At 34.4% G+C, this 20389-nt stretch overlaps 1 protein-coding gene across 1 annotated transcript in view; it reads right to left on the reverse strand.

The window, feature by feature from the left end:
- Nucleotides 1-20389, reverse strand: part of LOC145674608 (piwi-like protein Siwi) — an 82793-nt gene that overhangs the window by 52065 nt on the left and 10339 nt on the right. Inside the window, exon 2 of the mRNA XM_081744826.1 lies at nt 6469-6537. Coding sequence (XP_081600952.1) covers nt 6469-6526 — 58 coding nt within the window. The 5' untranslated portion in view covers nt 6527-6537. The remainder of the gene's footprint in view (nt 1-6468; nt 6538-20389) is intronic.

A 20389-nucleotide genomic window follows, 5' to 3' on the forward strand; every position in this document is an offset into this window, starting at 1 on the left:
AAATCCTTTGTCCGCTCATCACGCTAATACGGCTGAACCGATTTCTTTCATTTTTGGGGGGTTGTTAGGATTTGGACCCTAGATGGTTTTTATCATATCACTTTAATTTTCAATTACCAGTGTCTTGAGATAATTGACCAATCAGGTGTCAATACGTACAAAAAATCCTTTGTCCGCTCATCACGCTAATACGGCTGAAGCGATTTCTTTCATTTTTGGGGGGTTGTTAGGATGTGGACCCTAGATGGTTTTTATCATATCACTTTAATTTTCAATTACCAGTGTCTTGAGATAATTGACCATTCAGGTGTCCATACGTACAAATCCTTTGTTATTAGTTCATCATAGGTATAAAAATAAACGTATTTATATGCAACCCGCATGACCCTGTGACTCGGCGGGTTAACATAACTGACAGGCGCTATAAATCACTTGAAAGCGAAAAAGTAAAAATTATCTAAGTAACAAAGTTTATTGCGTTCCGGGATGACCGCAGCGAAGCGGGGCGGGTTGGGGTGACCGCAGCGAAGCGGGGCGGGTTAACATAAATGACAGGCGATATAATGTTAACATTTACTGCAATCTTCTATGGTTTTTATCATATCACTTGAAAGCGAAAAAGTAAAAATTATCTAAGTAACAAAGTTTATTGCGTTCCGGGGTGACCGCAGCGAAGCGGGGTGAACGCTGCTAGTAAATAAATAAATAAATAAGTAAAAATATCCACGCATACTTCCAAAATATTGGTAACCTCATCCATTACTAAATCTGGTAATTCATTATCTCTTAGCCAATGTTGAGTACATTGTATGGAGACGTCAATTGAAATGAAATTGAACTTATCAACTGTATCAATTGACGCTAATATAAAGTTCTTTGCGTTCATCAATGAACCTAAGTTAGGAATATAAGCTATTCCTAATTACATATTTAAAGCTTCTTGTGTTTAAGAAAAGACTTTGGTCAACCACATTCCAATTCGATATGTTTGAAAATTCCTGTAACATAAGGTTGATATTGACACGAGTGAAATTACAGTTACTTGACTGAGATTTAATTTTTTATCTTTCTTTCTTTCTTTTTTCTTTAACGCATGCCAATAAAAGTCTTTTTCTTATTCAATTTTACATACCAACATCACCGATTGTTAGTCATTTTTTACTTTTGAGCGACGAAACGAGAAAAAAGTATGATGGTCATGAAAGAAAGAAAGGGAAGAAAAACGAGATTTCAACGGATTTACACTTTTATGGATCATAGATACCAAAAAAGTGATCTCTCCGACCATTTGTCCCTTCGTCTTGATATACATTCGCCTGGAGGCCATACCGATCAACATATCTCAATCAAATTTTAAACTTAAGATTTCTATGTGATTCTCCAGGGAAAATTTCCAATTTTCTTCCTACCTCTACAAATAAGGTTAGTGAGTTCCTTCGTGTCTAAGCGGCTAGCGTACACGCCTTTGGCATGGGAGACACAAGTTCGATTCCCGGCGAAAGCTCATATCGTTCGGATTCCACGTTAATCATTGGGTCCCGTGTTATATAGCATCGCTGTTAAACTCAAAACTGAACTCAAATAAGGTTAGTTTACTGAAGGGTAAAAATAAAAAAATCGGTTTTCTCGAAAACTGATCTAACGATATCCTTTATATTTCATCATTCAATATTTCAATAACAACCCTATACTGTGCTATAAGTCATTTTTTTGAAAAGTCAAAAACGGGTAGTTTATTTCTGGAGTGATTTTTTTCGGACAATTTTCTCAAAAATGACTCAAACGACCTTGTTCATATTTCATAAATAAATTTTATGTTAATAAACTGACAATGTGGATTAATTAATTTTTCCTTAAAACATCTACAATGAGTAATTTATTCTTGAAGTGAGTTTTTTTTCAGACGATTATTCACCTCTGGTACATGGAGTCCTTGGTTCCATCCCAGCTCGTGTCAAGTGAGCTTTATGGTGGACAAATATCGTGTCCGTTGGTTTTCTCGGGGTTCTTCCGTTTCTTCCCACTTTCTTTATTCCACCATTTCACCCACTTTTATCATCATCGTCTGCTTTAGTCTAGCCGACATAATCGTAGGACGTAAAACTTAAAGATTTAATTTAATTTTTTCAGACGATTTTCTCCAGAATGGCTGAAGCAATTTTGTTCATATTTCATAAATAAATACTTTATGATTACTTTTATAGTATTGCCTAAAACACTTGTGGTAGTTTAACCTTGGGGTGAGCTTTAAAAAAAACTGTAAAATGCCACTCATGCGATCTTGTTATTTTATAAACAAATATTTAAGTCATTTATTATGGAAAAATCTACAACGGATAGATTACTTTTGGGAATAAGTTTACTTTGGCCAATGTTTTCCAAACCGCCTTAGAATTGTGTTCGTATTTCACAAGAAAACGTTTCATTGATAACTGCAACACAACATGGTTTAGCTTAAGGAAGTGGAGTAAGAAAGCTTAGTGTGATGGCCCCTATCTTTTATTATTTTTTTAATCAAAAATTAATTTCCTCGGACTTGATTGATATTTTATAATTTTTTCCTAGTTAATGATATCCAGAACATAGGACAATATCGTAAAAATAGTTCTCGGATATCATAAGTTATGTTGATAAAGTGGTTTGGTCAACTGACAAAGCTGAAACGAGGCGTTAGATGGTAAAGTGGCGTAAGTCACTCTTCAGACATTTTGAGATATTGAGACTTTTATCAGAATACATATAGAAAAATCGGACATAAAATACAAAGTTCTGTTGCGAATCTTTTATGTTGCTAAGGTACGTTACCAACTCGGAAAGTGCAAAGTGTCAAAATATATACAGAGAGTTCCTGTATTTTGAATGAAATAGCACATAATTGAGGGGTTGGAAGCTGGTCATTTCTAGATATTGAGATACATATTAAAATAAATACAGGAAACTCTACAAGTATTATAGATTTTTATCCCTATATAAGTAGACTTTTATCTGTGAAGACTCGTTATGTAGGTATAAGTTCATAAGTTTGTAGAATTACCCATTTACTCTAATAAACCCATCAGTATCTAAATTGACGAGTAATATTGACTTAAGACACTTTGCCATCCAAGCTCTTGTGTAACAGAACAGTATGATGACAAAAACAATGCACAGCAGTAAATGAACGTAAAACTATGTCATAAAAAACAAACTGGTAACATCAATGTAAACAGAAACATGAATAAGGAAGGCATACTGAACATTATGTATCATCATCATCTCCATGCTGGTCACTGTCCTTTAAAGACAAGAAGTAGTGATGATGGATAGATGGTATAAATGGTAACAAGTCAATTACGTTCTTCTTCTTTAGTTTGCTGATGACTCGAGGCCCTTTGTAAAGTGGTTCTTGTCGAATGTTGTCTGACTTACGCCAATTTGCTATGCAGGGTCATCGTGAATTCGAATTTACGACATTCTTTGTGCTGCCAACTCTTGGCCTATTTTAACTCTGAGATACGCAACTTTGCCATCCAACAAGTTATGGTTTAAAGTTTACGGAAATGATTTAACCTCATTAAAAAAAAAAAAAAAAAAAAAAAAAAAGTTACGCCAGTTTGCCATCCAACGTCTCAAATCAAGCTATAAACCTAATAGCCGATGGGGGTAGCTGAGCTGTCTAAAGTGTTAGATTTAGGGTTGTTAGGTGAAAATACTATTGGCTGGAAATCCATTTATATATATATATATATATATGAGTTTTTTATTACCCTTAAAGTTTGCATATTCAGGTCCTGTCGTTAGAAGGTTCTTCAGAAATTTAACAATTGCCAGTAAAGTACAACAAAGACAAGAAAATTATTATTATTATTATTATTATTATTATTATTATTATTATTATTATTATTATTATTATTAATAATAATAATAATAATAATAATAATAATAATAATAATAATGTTACAAACACTATTCAATATAATTATTAAATTTTATCCATAACTATATTTTAATTCATTACTCTTCAAATAACTTTCAAAAAACAGCAAATAAATAAATAAATGAATTTTTCTAAAAATTACAATATCCATAAAAATTACAATATAATTCCATCTTTAAAATCGTTGCCAAGCACTAAAGCCAACATGTAAATTCATGCATTAACAAATACTGTATAACAAAACAAATAAATTCATAAGTAAACATCCTTACAATTTCACCACAAATACAAAAAGTCCATAATCTCAGCTCAAGTCAAAAATCAAAACCACTTTGCTTTAAGAAGTCAAAATAATTACAGAAAAAACAATCATTAAAAAGCTAGGTCCAACTTAATACTTATATTATATTTCATTACTCATCAATTCTCTACATCCATAATCTAAAGTATATACCTATTTCATACTTATCAATGCATGAACATAAATCAATGCTTAAAAATTTCAATAAACACAACTAAATGTAAAATTACACTCATTAAAAACATTCAAAAAATGCTCATAAATATTAATATACAAATTATCAGCATCTAAATGTCTAAAAAAAATTAGTTATTACTATAATTACAATACCTCTCGCGTACGTCACGTTCTATATAACTCATAAATAACGCTTAATAATAATAATAATAATAATAATAGGAGGAGGACGAGGTGCTGGTGATAAATTACAATAAAAGCAAACAGAAGAGGAAAGCGAAGGAAACGAATGTTATGGAATGTCAGATTTTCACAATTGCTCAGAGTACTGGGGGTTATAATTCCAATAACAAAGAAGATAAAGTCATAAAGAATGTGAGAGGCACTATTATCAATCACGAACAGAGAATCTTGTAAGATAGTGCAAGTGTTACGACAGAAGAGACGATATAAGGAAAGAAAAGAGACGAACGTTGGGATTAAGATGATCAATTATGAAATCTTCAAAAATCGTAGATGATTTGCCCAACCAAGATGTTAGAATTTTGAAATCGAGTTTTACTATAGAAGCAAATAAGATCAAAGCAGAAGGCAAAGTGAAATTAGTGGGATGGGCTGGAAACAGACTGAGAATAAATTTGTGAAGAGAAACTTCAAAATTACTCAAATGGACGAAGAAATAATAAAACTGGAGAACGAGTTAATTTCAAGATGAGTTAGGAAAAGAAAATGATACTATTCAGATGTGAAAAGAGTACTATGAAGAAATGAAAGCGAAAGAATATTCTTGAAAAGGTTGGTCCTGATACTGAAATTTTAAAGAAACTTATGGGTAAATGTCGAGCAGTTTTAACTATCACAATGGGAGATGTTAAGCGGAAAATATTTATGTGCAGCACTGTCTCCAAATGAAGAAGAAGACTGTTGATGACAGAAACAACATAAGATTGGTTTTAAGCAGACCGAAAACAGTATGTATTTCTGAATTGTCTGAGTATTGGAAAATCATCGTATAGCATGATCTGTAAGTTGCTGTTGAATTAAAGGTGTTGTAAAATTTTTTTTTCGTATTTATCAGAAGGATGAAGTTTGTCTGTTTTATGAGGAAACCATCATAGGATCTACTCATGGAAAATTTCTTTGGTTTGCTTCAAGCTGGGATGTTACAATTGTACAAAGTTCATAGAATGTACGAGGACGTACGTATAACATAGATATACATGACTCTGAAGGAGAGACCGCCAAGTGAACTTTGTGGTGGACAAATACCGTGTGCGTGGGCTTTCTCGGGGTTGTCTCGTTTCCTCCCACTTTCTTCATTCCATCATTTCATTCATTTCTCATAATCACCGTCTCCTTTAGCCTAACCGGCACAACAGTGGAACGTAAAACTCAAAGATTTCATTTCATTTTTTTCTGAAGGAGAGACTGTTTCTTTTTAGGAAGAGGTTCGAATTCTAATTTAGTTCTCATCAATCTTCTGCTTGGCTGCAAACTGTGCTTGGAATCAATAAAGGAAAGTTTTACTGAGGTAACTTCTTTAGAGCCATACCTAACTTCAGTTGTCATAACCTGAATGTCAGCTACACTTGCTTCTTTCTCACCAAACTCTTCCTCCACTAACTCATCTGTATCAAGGCCTTGTAGATAATGAATTATTTGGTTCTTTGAGCTCTAAGACATATTTAGGGAATTTAATCTACAGAGGCAAAACAAAACCAAAGTGAACTACAGCACAGGTCTCAAGTAACATACTTTAGAAGAAACTATTTTTTAAAAAAGTTTCCTTTTACAAAGCACGATAAAATAGGACACATGACTCTGAAGAAATTAACTAGAGATTTATTTCTATTTTCTAAAAAAAAACTGAAGATTGGGGATAAGAGAGACGGAGGCGATCCAAAAATACTTCTCCAATTACTTTTCAATTAACAATTACATAATATATATATATACAGAGTATGTCAACAGATAAACCAAAGCATAATTCAGGTTTCCTACATCATCATGTAACATACTTCTAACTTTAAAATTGGCAATTTTTAAAACACTAATTTTATAGTCTAGAACTTACCTTGCTTATCTAAAGGTGAATACCTTTCAACCATCCCAGTATCAGTTGGAGTGTTCATTTTGCGTGAACCTAAAAAGCAGAAAAAATACCCTCACTAAACGTTAATTCTTTGATAAATTTACATTTCAATATTGAAATACATCAAACGAAAAAATTATAGATATTAATGAAAGAGGAAACAGCCGATTTTTTAACACATCATATCCTCTATGGATGTGAGTTCAATCACATACAAAGAGTGAAAAATTGACTGACTGAACCAGGGTTTGAAAAAACTCTAGTATTTTTAAAAAAAACAGAACCCACCTGGGCCCATATGGGTTTTTTCGGGTTCAATTGGGATTTTTCGAAATATTTCAATGTCTTTGGGGTAAAGATATTAAAATATGATTTATATTTCAAGATTGTCACTGTCTCAACTTGCAACAATTCCTTATTCATTGCTGTTTTAGAAAAAAATGGCACCCTTTTGAAATTTTACATTGGATAGCCGAGAAAATTTATATTCCAAATTTAGAATGTCTCGTGTTTCTACCCTCAATATTTGAACTTAGAAATTCGAAAATTGGACCCTGTAAAGTGGATACCCGATATTTTGAAAAATGGCCGCCATTTTGAAATTTTAATTTGGATTGCTTCCAAAATATATATGGCTGATTTAAAGTGTCTGGTGCTTCTACTCGGGAAAATTTAAACTTAAAAGACCGAAAATTGCACTTTGTAGCGTACATACCCACTATTTTGAAAAAAAGGCCGCCATTTTGAAATTTTATGTTGGTATGACGCCAAAATCTATACAGGAAATTTTGAATGTCTCGTGCTTGTTCCCTGAAAATTTAAACTTAAAAGCCCGAAAGTTGTACCCTGTAGTGTGTGTGTATGTGGTACAGACAGACAAACGAACAAATGTAGATGTAACGTTCGACAAATAAGAATACCAAATACACTATATTAATTTAAACAAAAATATAATTCATATTTTATAAAAATAAATGTTTCAAAATGTCATATGAAACAAATATTTTCCAGCGTAAAATAAATGGTTTTATTGTTAAAGTTCACTTCCGATGCTTTCTGCGTTCAATTACGGCAATTTCCCGAGCATTTGTTGCAAGACGATTCTTTCCCGAAAATAAATCTAAAACAATTAAAATCGCTATTAAACCAGCGGTGCTTGGGGTGAAAGAAGTCTTGAATTCATCAGGGAGGTTGGAAGACGCATTTCTTGTGTTTCCGGCAAAGTTCGCTCCACATCTTATTTAATACAGAGCATATCTGTTTCTATCCAACGTGGTAACGTCTCGTCGGTCCTTGGCACCTTACCTCCTGAAAATTAACTGGATGAGGTGTTTATACTCTGATAAGAATAGTTTTATATATATTAGTCCCTGGACAATACTTTTTCTTTGACCTTATATTTAAACTAAATTTTATTGTTCCATCCCTTCAAGTGAAAATAGTAATACAGCATAGTATTTGTTATAATTTGTGATGTAGAACTGTAATTAGTTTTAATTAGTTTTAGTGTGTATTTATGTAAATTAATTTAAGTAAATTAATTTAAAACAATTAACGAAGATATAATTCATATTTTATAAAGTAAATGTTTCAAAATGCCTTAAAATGAAATTAAATATCTTCCAGCGTAAAATAGTCTTATTGTTGAAGTATTCATTTGCGATGCTTTGTGTGTTCAATTGCGGGAATTTCCCGAGCACTTCTTTCACGACGGGTTTTTCCCGAAAATGCAGCTTTCTTTACTGTACATCGAAATTTCCACTAGTACGGAAGTTTGGATTTAGCACTTGAAATAGTAAGCATTACGTAGTGTTCGGAACTCCGAAATTTGACAAGAATTTTTACCATATTGCTGGTGTTGATTCTACAGAATGCTTATTTGAAGAGTAGCAACTAATGACTGAACTTAACTATTGTTGTTGGAAAACCAAATTTTACTGAAGAATACTTGTGTTATCATCAAACATAGGAAATAATACTAATAGCTTTACTAATGTATTTAAATATTTACTGGTAGTACTGGTGACTATGGCCTTAAATCCGTCAAACGTATGAAGGATAACGTCCCTCGGCTTCGCCGAGTCGGCGAGCACACTATTCACAGAAAGTATTTTCTAAAATATAAAATTGCATGTTTACTTCAAATAGGCTGTAAGCATAATCCATACATTAATTTGTTCTACAATTATCTCAAGCTAAGTTTTTGTTTTTTAATTCATTCAGTGCATTCAGAACTTTTGTATACCTTAACACGAAAGCATCTAATTTGCTCATAGGAAGCCCAAAATCTGATAAAAATCACTTTCAATGTGGTCACCATAGTTGTACCAATAATATAGTAAAAAAAAGCTCAAAAACCCAGGTGGTTTTTTTCAGGTGGGTCCAACCCGAAAAAACCCGGTGGGATTTTTCGGGCTGGGCCCACTTGGGCAAACTCTGGACTGGACCGGGACTCGATTAACTGTATTTCAGGAAAACATTTACGAATATTTCGAATTTGCTTCGAGATACTATGGACATGTGAATACTCATTTAATATTATTATTATTTATTAACAGTCTCAGGCACAGCTGATAAAGCAATTTTACACTAGAAACATTAATATTATTGTAATTTATTAACAAATACCTAGATGAAGCCATTTTACATTACAGACATTAATGATTCACTTTAAACTGATGTAAACAGAGAAAGAGAGAAACTAAAGCACAGACAAGCAGTAGTCTTACTACCATAAATTAAATATAAAGGATTGTCGTTATCAAACTTTACTTTTAACTTTTCAGCACGTTAAAAAATATACTTTGTTTATAAGTGCATACTAAGCAAGGCGTGCGGTCATACCCACAAGTTTGGCTACGGAGTAAAGGATGAATTTCCAAATAATTAAATAAATGAATAAATTTTATATATTCAGGTGCGTGAAATAGGAGTACTTCAAAGAACAGCATACGCACCCACGCACACGGTGTTTGTCCACCACAAAATTCACTTGGCGCGAGCTGGGATCGAAGCCAGGACCCTACGGACCAGAGGTGAGCGCTCTACCATTGAACCATCGCGATCCCAACAGGAAAATGAAATACTGATATTAAAAGGAAACAACGAAATGGTGTAAGCAACCTTTCTTTTCTAGCGTGAGAAAACACTAACAATATTTCGTTGAATATCTTTGATCATAGATTATCAACTTATGCGTCGGCACGTATTCTTTCTTTAAACACATCTTCGTATTCACAACATTCCTAACCAAATCGAAACGAAAAATCTCATTTGCCTCTTTGTGGCCAAGCAGGTAAATAGCATGGAGCCGGATTCGCTTTCCGGTGGGAGCTAATGTACAAATTGATTCAGAGTTAAGATTTAGATATGACGTCAGCGCAAGAAGTTGTGATTAACGAATGAAACCAGAAGTTTAACAAACAGAAACAGTGTTATTAAGGTTGATTATGAAAATATTGTTGCTGCGACTAAAAATGTCCTAGTAACATGTATCACTTCTAAAGCTAAACTTGCAAACTACAATACCATGCTAGTCAGTAATCCTAAGCTAAAGCTACAGATTTTTGCCATGTCTCAACGAAGAATTGGATTCCATGACGGAAGACGTCTGGAGTCTGCGTTTCGAAGTAGTGAACCACACGTTGCATCGTTCAGTCATCAGGCGAGTTCTTCCCTGACAAAAAGTGACCGCATACCAGAAGATGTAAGATCTCAGGAGAATACAGTGGGTTAAGAAATGTTTTATATTGCAACTTATGGACAGTCTGTCTCGTGCTTTGAGAGCGTGAATTGCAGTGCACAATGTAAGCGTGCATTGAAGTGAAACTTAGAACAGTGTCGACCATCATTGCTAGTTGCGTGTGGACAAGTTTGCAGTACATTTCACGGAGTTCAACGTTATAACGATCCGAAGTAATAGTTTCACTTCAAATAAGAAAGATATGATGCTGTATTAGATTACGATAGCACCAACAAAACCTTCATTTCATCTTAAATAGCACGAATCTTTTCAGAAGGTCTGTTTCTACTGATCCTTAGAATCTGAGGTGGGAGGTCGGAGAGAGGCCTCATTGCATTCACTAATTCTCCGTCACTATTGGGAAAGCCATTGTCTAAGCCGCCGCCGCCTCCTCCCCCTCCTCCTCCTCCTGCTGCTGCTACTGCTACTACTACTACTACTGCTACTACACTACTACTACTACTAATAATAATAGGTTGATTACAATATGCATTTATAACTTCTGTCGTAAAAAGCATCACTTCGGATCGTTATAATATTGAATTCCGTGAAATGTACTGTAAATCTGCCCATAAGCAATCAGTTATGATCGTAGATATATATATTGTGTATGATATATATATAGATCGTAGATATATTTGATTACATGTCCAATATAGCTCTTGAATTAAAAAACAGTAAATATGTTGTTGGCCTATTCATCGACTTATCCAAAGCTTTTGATACAATTGATCATGCTATTCTTATAAGGAAGTTGTATGCTTATGGTATTAGAGGAGTAGCTCACAACTGGTTTCTCTCTTATTTATCCAGTAGGCAACAAGCGGTACAAATATCAAAATTAGCTGCAGATTGGTTTCAAACAACTTGTTCGTCTTTATCAACTGTAGTCAGAGGTGTTCCTCAAGGTTCCATTTTGGGTCCTATTCTCTTCCTGATATATATAAATGACTTGTTAGAATTTGTGCATCCAGCGAAATGTATTCTATATGCTGATGACATCAGTATGATAATATCAGGAAAATCAATAGAAGAAGTTGAGAGGAAATCTGACATTTTTACGGACAAATTAGTAAATTGGCTAACAGCGAATAGGTTAATTATAAATCATGATAAATCGATTCTCTTACATTTTCATTTTCCAGGAAAACCGCGTATATCACCTAGAATAAAAATATCTTCTAACTTACTCCAATATTCTTGCATAACAAAGCTTTTAGGTGTAATCATAAGTGATGATCTTTCATGGTCTGCTCATATCTCCACTTTAAACAAGAAACTAAGTAGCGTGTGTTTTGCCTTATACAAACTTCAAGGTACTGTATCGAGAGAAGCACTTCTTAGCTTTTACTACGCCAAGTTTAATTCATTAATTAACTTCGGCATAATACGCTGGGGATCTGCTGAAAATAGTTTAAGCCCTTTCCGATTGCAAAAGAAAGCGATTAGAATAATTTTTGGGTTACCCACAAAATCGTCATGTAAAAAGGTTTTCATAGAAGCAAAAATTCTAACACTCCCCAGCTTATACACCTATAAATCTATTCTTTTTACTGTGAAAAACAAGCATCTTTTTATCTTTAATAAAATTGTTCATAGCCATAATACAAGACAAGGTAGTGACATATTTGTGATGCATCAAAAATATCCTAATATAAGCAAAACCGTGTAAATGAATTGTGTCAGATTGTATAATAAACTTCCTCTGTACTTGAAAAACATGACCAATGTTTCCATTCTTGGTAAGACTTTATATAATCTACTCACTGAAAAGTGCTATTACACAAAGAATATTTAAATGACTCATTAACTGAAGAGTTGGAAACATACTTACCCGTGAGTACATGTCTGGTGTGGTACAATCCGCGGCAAAAAACCTGCAATATGAGCATATAAGTTTATTGTGAAATGGCGAAGTCTTTTGCTCTAAAATAAGTGTGCACGGGAGGAGGCCGAGGTTTATCCTGGCGTGATTCGTTCCAATTAGACGTTATGTTCATTCCCTGTGCTGTTAGGCGTAGTTTCACAATAAACTTACATCCTCATGTTGCAGGTTTTTTGCCGCGGATTGTACAAACAGTTACCTAATTAGAGGTAAATTCTCATGTTTTTATACTTAATATATCCTATTATGTGGTTTTGTATTTTTAGAAAGATTGCATGATGTATACTTCTGGTACTTGACAATATTTTTTTTCTTTCCGACAACTGTAATGCTTACATGAGAATTTCTCATGCTTTGTAAGCTAATGAAGCAGCACGCTTACATTATGTACTTCACTGCATGCTCTGAAAAGTCCATAATCTGCTATATAAAACTTCTTCATCCACCGTATTCTCCTGATAGCTGTCGCAGTAAATTACATCTTTCTGTACTTCGATTCAGTGGTGGATCCAGAAGTGAAAATGCAACTTTTTATGCTATTTCAGCGACACAAGTTTTTTTTCTCTCTCTCAATATAGTAGATCAGTGGTTTTCACATCAGTTTATCCCCCACTTCATCACATCCTCTTGACAGCGACTCCCTTATAATTTCCGGTTTCTAATAAGCTTATGTGTGATTTTTAATATACCTATTGCGGAGTTCTCATGATATCAGGGTTTGAAAAAACCCAACCAACCTGGGCCCATATGGTTATTTTCGGGTTTAATTGGGTTTCAATGTCTTTGGTGTAAACGTTTTAAAAATTGTGATTTATATTTCAAGATTGTAATTGTCACAACTTGCAACAGTTTTCTATTCACTGCTGTTTTGAAAAAAAAAAAATCACAGCCATTTCGAAATTTTACATTGGATCGCCGAGAAAATCTATACAGAAAATTTAGAATGTCTTGTGCTTCTACCCTCAAAATTTCAACTTAGAAGATCGAAAATTGCGCTCTGTAGCGTGGTTATCCGCTATTTTGAAAAAAATGTCCGCCATTGTGAAATTTTACGTTGGAATGCCGCCAAAATCTATACTGAAAATTTAGAGTGTCTCGTGCTTGTACCCTGAAAATTTGAACTTAAAAGACCGAAAGTTGTACTCTGTAGTGTGAGGTACAGGCAGACAAAGGAATAAATGTAGATCGAGTCATCCCAGGAGCCTCAGTGACGTTCGCCCAATATGAATACCAAATATATTAAATTAAAACAAAGATATAATTCATGTTTTATAAAATACATATTTCAAAACGTGTTATATGAAATATTTTCCAGCTAAAAATAAATGGTTTTATTGTTGAAGTTCACTTCCGATACTTTGTGCGTTCAATTACGGGAACTTTCCGGCACTTGCTGCATGACGATTCTTTCTCCAAAATAAATCTAAAACAATTAAAATCGCTATTAAACCAGTGGTGCTTGGGGTGAAAGAAGTCTTGAATTCATTAGGGAGGTTGGAAGACGCATTTCTTGTGTTTCCGGCAAAGTTCGCTCCACATCTTATTTAATACAGAGCATATCTGTTTCTATCCAACGTGGTAACGTCTCGTCGGTCCTTGGTACTTTACCTCCTGGAAAGGAACTGGATGAGGTGTTTATACTCTGATAAGAATAGTTTTATATATATTAGTCCCTGGACAATACTTTTTCTTTGACCTTATAATTATATATTTAAACTAAATTTTATTGTTCCATCGCTTCAAGTGAAAATAGTAATACTGCATAGTATTTGTTATAATTTGTGATGTGGAACTGTAATTAGTTTTAATCCATGTATGTGTATTTATGGTTGCGATTATATTACTGTTAGATATCCGACTACATAAATTAACAGAGATATAATTCATATTTTAAAAAGTGATTCTCTTACTAATTACCAGAAAGTCTAGTACGTGTCCTACATGACAAATTGATACACGCTAGATTTTTTCGTTCACTTGCAAGTTTACATACAAGCACAGGATCGTCACTGTGCTCAAAACATGAATAATGTGTAAAAAGAATATAAATGGAAGTAATTAAGATATTGAGACATTGTTGGAGAATAAATTATATTCCGAATGACATATAAGTATGGTAGAAGGAAAACAAGGAAGTTAAAGAAAAAAAAAAACAAATTAATAGACAGTATTAAGAGAATAACACTGTTCAACAAATTTTGATCGAAAGTATGTAAATTCTTTGAAATTGCTATTTTTACATTCATTTAAGCATAATATGAAAGGAAATGATAATAGAAGAATTTTCTTAGCTCAGGTTGTGAATAAAACGCCCTTGTACAACAGTAGCTGTATATATACAAATGTATTAATATTTATAGGACATTTAAGCAAAATCCTTGTAAAAACCTACATTTCACTTTTTTTTTATCTATTTCACTGTGATGTGATAAGCTGGGGAGTTAAGAAGTACCCTAACCTATCTATAGCTTTCTATACCCTTGTACTTCCTTTTCCAAAATTGCGCAAATACCAGTTTCAGAGCGATACAGAAAATAAAGTAACCGTGGTCAAGTTAAACATTAACAATTCCGTAATAAAAATCAGTATTAACATCAAAACATGAAAAATATGTACAAATACCTTTTTGTGCAAGAACTACACTGCAATGTAGACAAAAGTTTCAAGTGAACCCTTGTACAGGATTATGTTTATTTTCTTTTGAGCGTCTTCGCTTTGCTTGCCTTTTGTAGGATACATCTGGAGCATCTCTTGCAATAGTCCAACAGTAGTCGGCCAATATGTTAGAACTCCACTTTCCCTCATATCTCTTCTCCATGGCTGCAATATCTTGATGGAAACGCTCGCCATGTTCGTCACTTACTGCTCCACAATCTTCGGGAAAGAAGTCTAGATGTGAATGAAGAAAGTGGAGTTTCAGAGACATATTGCAACCAAGATTTTCGTAGCACAATAACAACTTTGCTACCAGTTGTTTGTAATTTGTTGCTCGGTGTCTTCCCAAGAACTGTGAACAAACACTCTTCAAGCTTTCCCACGCAGCTTTCTCCTCACCTTGGAGAATTTCGTCGAACTTGTGATCTTTGAATAGTTGCCTAATCTGTGACCCTATGAAAACACCCTCTTTAACTTTGGCATCACTTAATCGAGGGAATTGTCCTCTTAGGTACTTATAGGCCTCGTCCTCTTGGTTCATGCTCTTAACAAAACTTTTCATAAGACCTAATTTAATATGTAGAGGGGGAAGCAAAACTCGGTTACGATCTACCAGTGGTTCATGCTGCACATTTTTCACTCCCGGCTGAAGAGTTTCTCTGGTACTCCAATCACTTTTGCGGTAATGAGATCCACGATCTCTACTGCCCCATTCACATATAAAGCAACAATACTTTGTATACCCTAACTGCATACCTAGCATCAGTGCTATTACTTTAAGGTCACCACAAATGAGCCACTGAAAATCGTAATATTTAATGGCTTGAAGTAAACGTTTCAAGTTTTCATAAGATTCCTTCATATGAACTGCGTAACCTACAGGAATTGAAGGAAGTTCATTTCCAATATGTAAAAGCACTGCCTTTAAACTCACCTTGGACGAATCTATAAGGAGCCTTCACTCCGTAGGTTCGTAATTAATTTTAAGTGCCCTCATGAGACCATTTACATATGTACATGCCACAAGTGTGTCTTCCATAGTAAAAAATGAAGTAAACATCTTCTCCCTATTCCGATACACTGAAATATTTACTTTTTCCTGCAATAAATTCCATTGCTTTAAGCGTGACGCTAAAATTTCGGCTTTGCTTTTCGAGAGGTCCAAGTCTCTGATTAGATCACTTAGTTCCTCTTGAGTAAGTCTATGTGGTTCACATGGAGGTTCTTCTACAACAAACGTAGGGTCCTTCGAAGTACTTGATTCAGGAGCTTCAACTTCTTGATTATCAGAAAAAAGATCGTATTCTTTAGGTGGGTCAGGAACAGGTAGTCCTTCTCCATGTGGAACGGGGCGCATTGCAGAAGGAATGTTAGGATAGATCAAGGCCCGCTTCTTCGTGGAAATTCCCTTCTTGACGGAAGGAACCATACAAAAATAACAGTCTCTGATGTGGTCGCTTGGCTCCCTCCAAATCATGGGCACTGCAAAAGGCATTGAGCGCCCCTTCCCATTAATCCAATTTCTTAGATTGCTGGCACAAGTGTTGCACACAATGTGGGGTGCCCAAGATTTATCTTGGTCTCCAATTTTACAACCAAAGTAATATTGATAGGCTTTTCTTATTAGTGGTGTTATAGTCTGCTTTTGTGAGGAAAATGTCACTTCTCCACACACGTAGCAGAAGCTACCCGCACTGTTCACACAATTTCGGGGCATTTTTGTTTATTGAAATCCTCAAAATGTCACTTGAAATAGTTCTGACAACTATTTAAAAATATACATTCGAAATACCAGTATTTTTGCATACTTGTAGTTGTATTTTTATGTCCTGCACTACACAAACGTCACACCCAAAACGCTGATAACTGCACTAAACCTGTCTTTTCTAACAATAGCAAAACACTACTGAGATAAGGAACACAATGAAACCAAGCGTTCATATAGTTTCTCTAGTGTTGCCGGATTAGTGTAACATTTTACCCCAAACGAAGCGAATATATTTATTTTTAAAGTGTTATTATTAAACATGCCTGTAAAACGAAAAGTAGAGCTAATATTCGAAAATAACTTTCAAATTCGTGATCAGCACCACAAAATCAATAAGAATTAGCTGATTTTGTTCAATTTACATTTTCGTTTCCTATGTCAAGGCGGAGTTAAGTAAAGACCATATTGTATGTAAACTAAAATTTGTGGTAATAATGGAAAAAATTATGCTGAATAGGTTGATTAAGTGATTTTATTACTACTGTGCTAAACATAAGTGCAAGGACCTAAGTCACATTTTCGTGGATGTTTCACTTTATTTCCATGCAAATAATTTTCCTTCTCTTACTTATCTTTGATCTATTTGGACTTCAAAGTTCCTTCTTTCAGAAACATAAAAAAATGGAATTCTCTCTTTCACTATAATACTTACAAGTCAATACAAAATATAACAATTGTAAGTTCCATATGGAGCTCACGACGTTGGAAACAAGCGTAAACAAATGAAAAACAAATACTGGTGGAAATATAGTGTTTAACCTATCGATTTTGTTGGTAAAGGTAGTAGGACGATAAAGTTAGCTCATAATTCAAGTAAATTAACATTTATTCATAATTTTGATGTAAAATCAATTGGTGTCTAGTAACATTCTAGTTGTCCCCGTTCACCCAATTTTAACTTGCCAGAGACGTCCATGCAAGTGTTGATACTACTAAATTCTTCTTTGAAGAGTAGCAACAAATAACTGAACTAAACTGTTGTTGGAAAACTAAATTTTACTGAAGAATTCTTGTGTTACCATCAAAGGTAAGAAACACACCATGTTCAGGTATCTTATTAGCTGTCAAGTTTAATTGTATTTCAATATGCCGGTTTTGTTGCATTTGTATTTTTCTGGTATTTCACTATGCAGTTCTCATTAGTTTCATATCGTACCTCCTTCATTTCAATTGATTTTTAAACAACTCTGCACCTGTTGAAAATGTTTAGTAGATTTTTTTTTGTTCTTAACAGTATGTATAAAAATAAAAATATGTCTATCAGAACAAAATTCAAAATAATAATTAAAAATATTTTCCGGTAAATTATGTTATTTCTTCCGCTCATATTCGCGACCCTCAGGTTGAGAAACCCTGTACTAGACTAATCATCAGCTCACAAAACTGTTGTTAGTACAAAGTAGCTAATACTTCCGAGTTTTACATTGGGTAAACAATTTTACGCTTCATGCATATTCATTCGTTCATACAAGAATGAAGAGATATAAAGCCTCTGTGGCCCAGTGGCAGATCTAGAAGGGGGAACACGCCCCTCAAGGGAAAAGATAAATCTTTCTTTGTTATTTCGTCAGACGACAAAAGCATTTTTTGTCAATATGTTAGACTAATAGTCTGCTCTCAGCCTATTGTTAGTTCAATTAGGTAATATCCTCAAGTGTAGCAGCGCCTAATATTTAACGTTACTCGGAACATTCCACCCTTCTGTGAGAGAACGAAGAAATATAAACTTTAAGTGGCCCCGAATGGCAGACCAAGAAGGAGACGTACATCCCTAAAGGGAAAATACAATTCTTTTTGTGTTTTTTTCTTTCTTACATGAGACGACATGAGTATTTTCTCTGTCAATATATTAGACTAATATAATTTGCTGTCAGTCTATTTTTACTATGAACTAGTTAACATTTCCAAAGTGTTATAGAGGATAATATTATGCGTCCCCCAATAATCTACCATTCTTTTCTACAAGAAGAAAAACAAACGTTCTGAAGGCGAACATCCAACTTACTGAAATAATATGTAAAAATTATTCGAAATCACTTTTGTGATATGCACCCCGTCATCCCCAGGATCAAAATGAACACAAACTTTCTAGACTGGCCAGATTTACATGTCCCTTTCACGATTTCCATTTTTTGAGGTAAAGTTTAGGCTTTCACTCAAACAACTACTGCTTCCTTATTATTTATCGTAGAATCATGGTTCATACCTCATTTCTTTTTTTTCAGAACAGAGCATCCTTTCCAACCGTAACACTCGCTTGTCTGTACTATACGCCAGAAAAGGGAAAATCGGGAGGTTTTCGAAAAAACAATTCAAAACTTTTGCGCCCCTCTGGCTAGGGCCTGGGTTCACATAAAACTCTCAAAATTACATAGTTATGTACACAATGTGTGTGCAAAATTTCAATCTGATATCTTGAAAACAAAGGGCAGAAAAAATTGAAAATCTGAAGGTGACATATATATACAGGGTGTTTCAAAACAACACTAACAACGTTTGCGAGGTGACTCCTGACACCAAGATAAGACAAAAAGTATACACCAAGCTGAGTGCACAAATTCTTACTTTCGGAGTTATAGGCTCCCGAAAACATGAAAAAAAAGTGAAATTTAGAGGTCCATAGCTTCAAATCCATGGGACCTACAGTAGTCGGGTCAAGACTTCACTTAGGAACCAGTATGTGGTTTATCCAAATATCCAAGTTTCAGAATCCTGCGGTACTTCCGCATTAATTCTTATAGAGGTAGTTGGTGAGTACTTGAAATTATATGCCCGTAGCCGAACTCCCTCTATAAAAATTGTCAAGTGAGTACCTTAGGTGAGCGCGAATGCTTTTTCCCTAACCTTCGTTGTTCATAATGGAGTAGCATACTTAAAATCGCGGCTTTTAAGATTTGTTCTTTCTAGAGAAAGGAGGCGACAAGTTGCCTAGGCCCGGCTCTGCCACTGCGATGTTCGTATCATTGACGAAAATGAGTAATCTGGAAGTGAGTGTACCGTACAGATCATAGACTGTAAGATAATATGAACTGCATATGGAAAGATCCTCGTGACATTAGAAGGACAGAAAGTGATTTAACCTAATCACTATACGGAAAATGGAATAAGATAATGGAGCATTAATATGTCATCACATTTTGCTAAGAGACAGTGGCGTAATGTTAAACAACGCCGGATTACCCGACATCCCTGCTCACATGAAAAAATACATAATTTGTTATAAATAAAATTGTTTGCTTACAATTAATTTAGCACTATTATTTCTATCAAAATTTACTGTTCTGGATGCAAGGGCCTCCCGCCTTGTTGGAACAATTGGAAACTGTATGTGCGCGTCACTCAGATGTATATTTTTCTTTCTTGCCTCTTGTATGCCAAGTTCTTTGGGCTTCCAAGAGGTCTTGAAAGCACCGGGGTTTTTGTCAAATATTTTCTTCTAGGATTAGAATGCGCATGTTATAAATATTTATTTATCTACTCCTAAACGGTCCTTACAACCCAAAGTTTGCCTTCGTTAGATGATACCATATTTTAGCATTACCATCTCTATGTATTTTTAACTTAACTGAAGTTTTCTGTACAGAACATACTGCAGAAGCAATAACGACAAGAAAACAGAAATGGCCAGTTCAACGCCTTTCTGAAAGATGCTTCTTACATAAATGATAGCATAAAAGTAGTTTTGTGTTATATTGTATTCATAATTAACCTACATTGCACTTACATTATATACTCTCACGATGTTCTACTATGTTTCTGTTTTGATTAGCAATACTGATCGTAAGAGCATAGAAATTGGTGGTATATCTATTTCTATAGTTTTATACTTGTGCTGAGTCTTTCATATGAAGTC

Source organism: Thermobia domestica, chromosome 17 (assembly GCF_964235325.1).
Source record: "Thermobia domestica chromosome 17, izTheDome1.hap1.1, whole genome shotgun sequence".
Classification (NCBI taxonomy): domain Eukaryota; kingdom Metazoa; phylum Arthropoda; class Insecta; order Zygentoma; family Lepismatidae; genus Thermobia; species Thermobia domestica.